Here is a 2,819-nt window from a genome sequence, read left to right as displayed (position 1 = left end):
GTAGACATTGTATGATAGTTTCCTTTTTGTAAGAAAATAATCTAAATTTAAAAGAAAAAAAAAATATAAAGACATTAAAATGAACCAGTCATACAAAAAATTCTATACGTGCATATTACTTACCGGTACCTGTTTAATGATAATCAAATAGGATTTTCATTATTTCTGTAGTAAAATGTACATTTAAAAATTTGTATTATACCTACATACATATTATGTATATTACATCGGAACGCAACTACATATAGCAATTTTCATAAAACTTTGTTATTAAAAAAATATGATATATTTTTATTCTCAATTACTTCTAAATTTCTCATTACTGACTTATTGAAATATTAAAATTGTTGTGTATCTATCACTACATAACATTACAATAAATTAGAGCTTAATATTCTTATTTTAGGATTACTATTTCATTCCCCGAAAAGGAAAAAAAAAAACCCTGGTGGTAAATTATATAATAGATTTGGAAATTCGCGATCAAAGCGTTCAAGGCCCTCCGTTGAAGAAAACGGGAAACTCATGGATTATTCATCATCGCAAACAGACGAAGTTGATGATTCCATATCGTTAGCTTTAAAAACAGCCTTAAGTCGTGATAGCTCTGACTGGACTACCGTTTGTGATAAATGGAAAAAAACGTATTCACTTCGTCAACAAGAGCTTTCCACTACATCTAATCACTCTTCTTTTTTAAAATCTTGGCCAAAATATGGAGATGCTAGAGCAACACAACTGGTAATATTAATTTATAGTTACATATATCATGAACATTTTAATGACCCATTTAATCAACCAAATTTGTAAATAAAACACAAAAGTTTCTTTTTCTCTAGTTTTGATTATTTTTACTTTCTTTTAAGATTGAAATTGATTTTGAAATAATGTACCCTGGAAAACAACACCTGTTACTGAGCAAGTGGGAACATTTCAAAATAATTATTAAAAGATATTACGAAGCTAACATCCACAACCCAAATTGCAAGAAGCAGTTGCGTTTACTTAATTCTAATTTAAGCTCTGGCAACATACTAAAAGGTTTGTTTTTAGGGTGAAAATTTTCACATTTTTTTTTTGAAAATTGAAAAAAAAATTAACAATAATTTTATGCCTGCATAGAAGTTTAAAATTTGTATTAATACAAATTTTGAATAAAAAAACATTATCGTTGCCTATCATTTCATTTTATATTTGTTAGTAATATAAATAAACAATAAAACTAGTTTAATATACAATTTTTTACAGATTCTGAAGACTTTATTCTGGCCATTTTGCTCAACTCGGTCTTACCAGCATCTTCAAGATTCAAAGATAGAAACGGAAGCAACAAAAGGAAAGTCTCAATTGCGGATGCGCAGGAGAGTTTTGCACTGAGGATTCCATCAATTCAGTCATATCAGGAAAATATAAGCGAATTGGTAAACAAATATTATAACATAGGTTTAACTATTCAGCCATTTATTTTGTGCGTTGGTCAAGATGACTACAATATTCATGAATATTATGTTTATTTAGACAAAACATTGTTTAAGTTTGATAGCTTTATAGAAGCACTTGACCTGTGCTTTAAAACATTCCAAGTTCTGTCTTTAAAATATCCTTTAGCTTGTCAGTCGTGTTGGTTGTTTATCCAAAAATATTTTTTCAATATTGAAAGCAAATTTGATTTTAAGTCAAGCAATATAACATCTTTGTTAAACTTTTTCAAAAATCAGTCATAATTGATTCAAAACCTGTGTTTCAAAAATAAGCAAGTTATTTTTTTAATATCCCGTAGATTTTAGTTTTAAGATTTAATTGTTAATATTTGTCGCTAAGCTTATAATTGATCTTTCAAAAAGTTTTAATTTCTTTAGCTATACCGACTTATTAGCTGTTCAAAGAAAAATATTTAGTTTTTAACATCATAAATAAACTGTATAAAACAATAGAAATTGTAAGTACACCCTTCAAATGTCTAGATACCCCCATACGTCAAATTTGAATAAAATAGTTGTATGATCTAAAGATGTTATAAAGGGATTAGCTATTATTTATTCTTTGTATAATCACTACACTCTGTTTTACTATTATTTTCTTACCTTGCTTTCCTCAAACTTTTCGAATTATTTGCTTTCTCTTTCGTAGTTATTTCAAAACTTTCATGGTTATATTCCTTAAAGTTTGATAAAATTATATGTTTATTTAAAATGTTATAAGTGAACAATTTCTTCACTAAAAAATTGCAAACATAAAGTTTAATTCCTTATTCTTTTAAAACAGAATTTTTTCAAAACATTACTGATTTTGAACACATTCCAAATACTTTCCTTTTCACTTTTATCAGAACTGTGCTTAATTTGAAAGGATTATATTCTTTTCTAGCCGCGTTTCGTTGGTTGTAGTTTAGTACAAATCTTTGAAAAACTATGTTTTGATCCTTTTAACAAAGTACATGCATATGTTTATCTTAAAACTTTTCGAGTTTATTTACTTTCTGTTTATGATTGCATATTGCTGACTTGATATAATTTCTACATTGGTACTATATCTACCGAAAAATTCCTTTTACCTAAATCACTTAATTTTTCTGTTAATTGCTCACCTAAAATATTTCTTAATTGAAATATATAACATTTGGATACGTTCCTTTACTTTTATTTTTTATCGTGATAATAATTTATGAACAAATATTGTTTATATCCTTTAGGTTGTAAGAGTTTTTGTTGATTACTGAACACCATATACATTATGTTAAGTTGTTTGGACCAACTTTAAAACCCAAACACCACTTTTTGGTACATTACCCTACAGCAATTAAAAAATGTGGGCCTTTA

The 2,819-nt window shown here is 27.0% G+C and overlaps 1 protein-coding gene across 1 annotated transcript; it reads left to right on the top strand.

Annotated features, from left to right (window-relative positions):
* The first annotated feature begins 424 nt into the window (after nt 1-424).
* Nucleotides 425-2,366, top strand: LOC129942008 (uncharacterized). The gene is made up of 3 exons (XM_056050800.1): nt 425-741; nt 867-1,041; nt 1,249-2,366. Exons 1-3 carry the CDS (start codon nt 526-528, stop codon nt 1,722-1,724), a joined length of 867 nt encoding a protein of 288 aa, XP_055906775.1. The 5' UTR covers nt 425-525; the 3' UTR covers nt 1,725-2,366.
* Nucleotides 2,367-2,819: the final 453 nt, after the last annotated feature.

The sequence above is a fragment of the Eupeodes corollae genome, chromosome 1 (genome assembly GCF_945859685.1).
Source record: "Eupeodes corollae chromosome 1, idEupCoro1.1, whole genome shotgun sequence".
NCBI lineage: Eukaryota > Metazoa > Arthropoda > Insecta > Diptera > Syrphidae > Eupeodes > Eupeodes corollae.
This window is presented reverse-complemented; position numbering and strand designations above follow the sequence as displayed.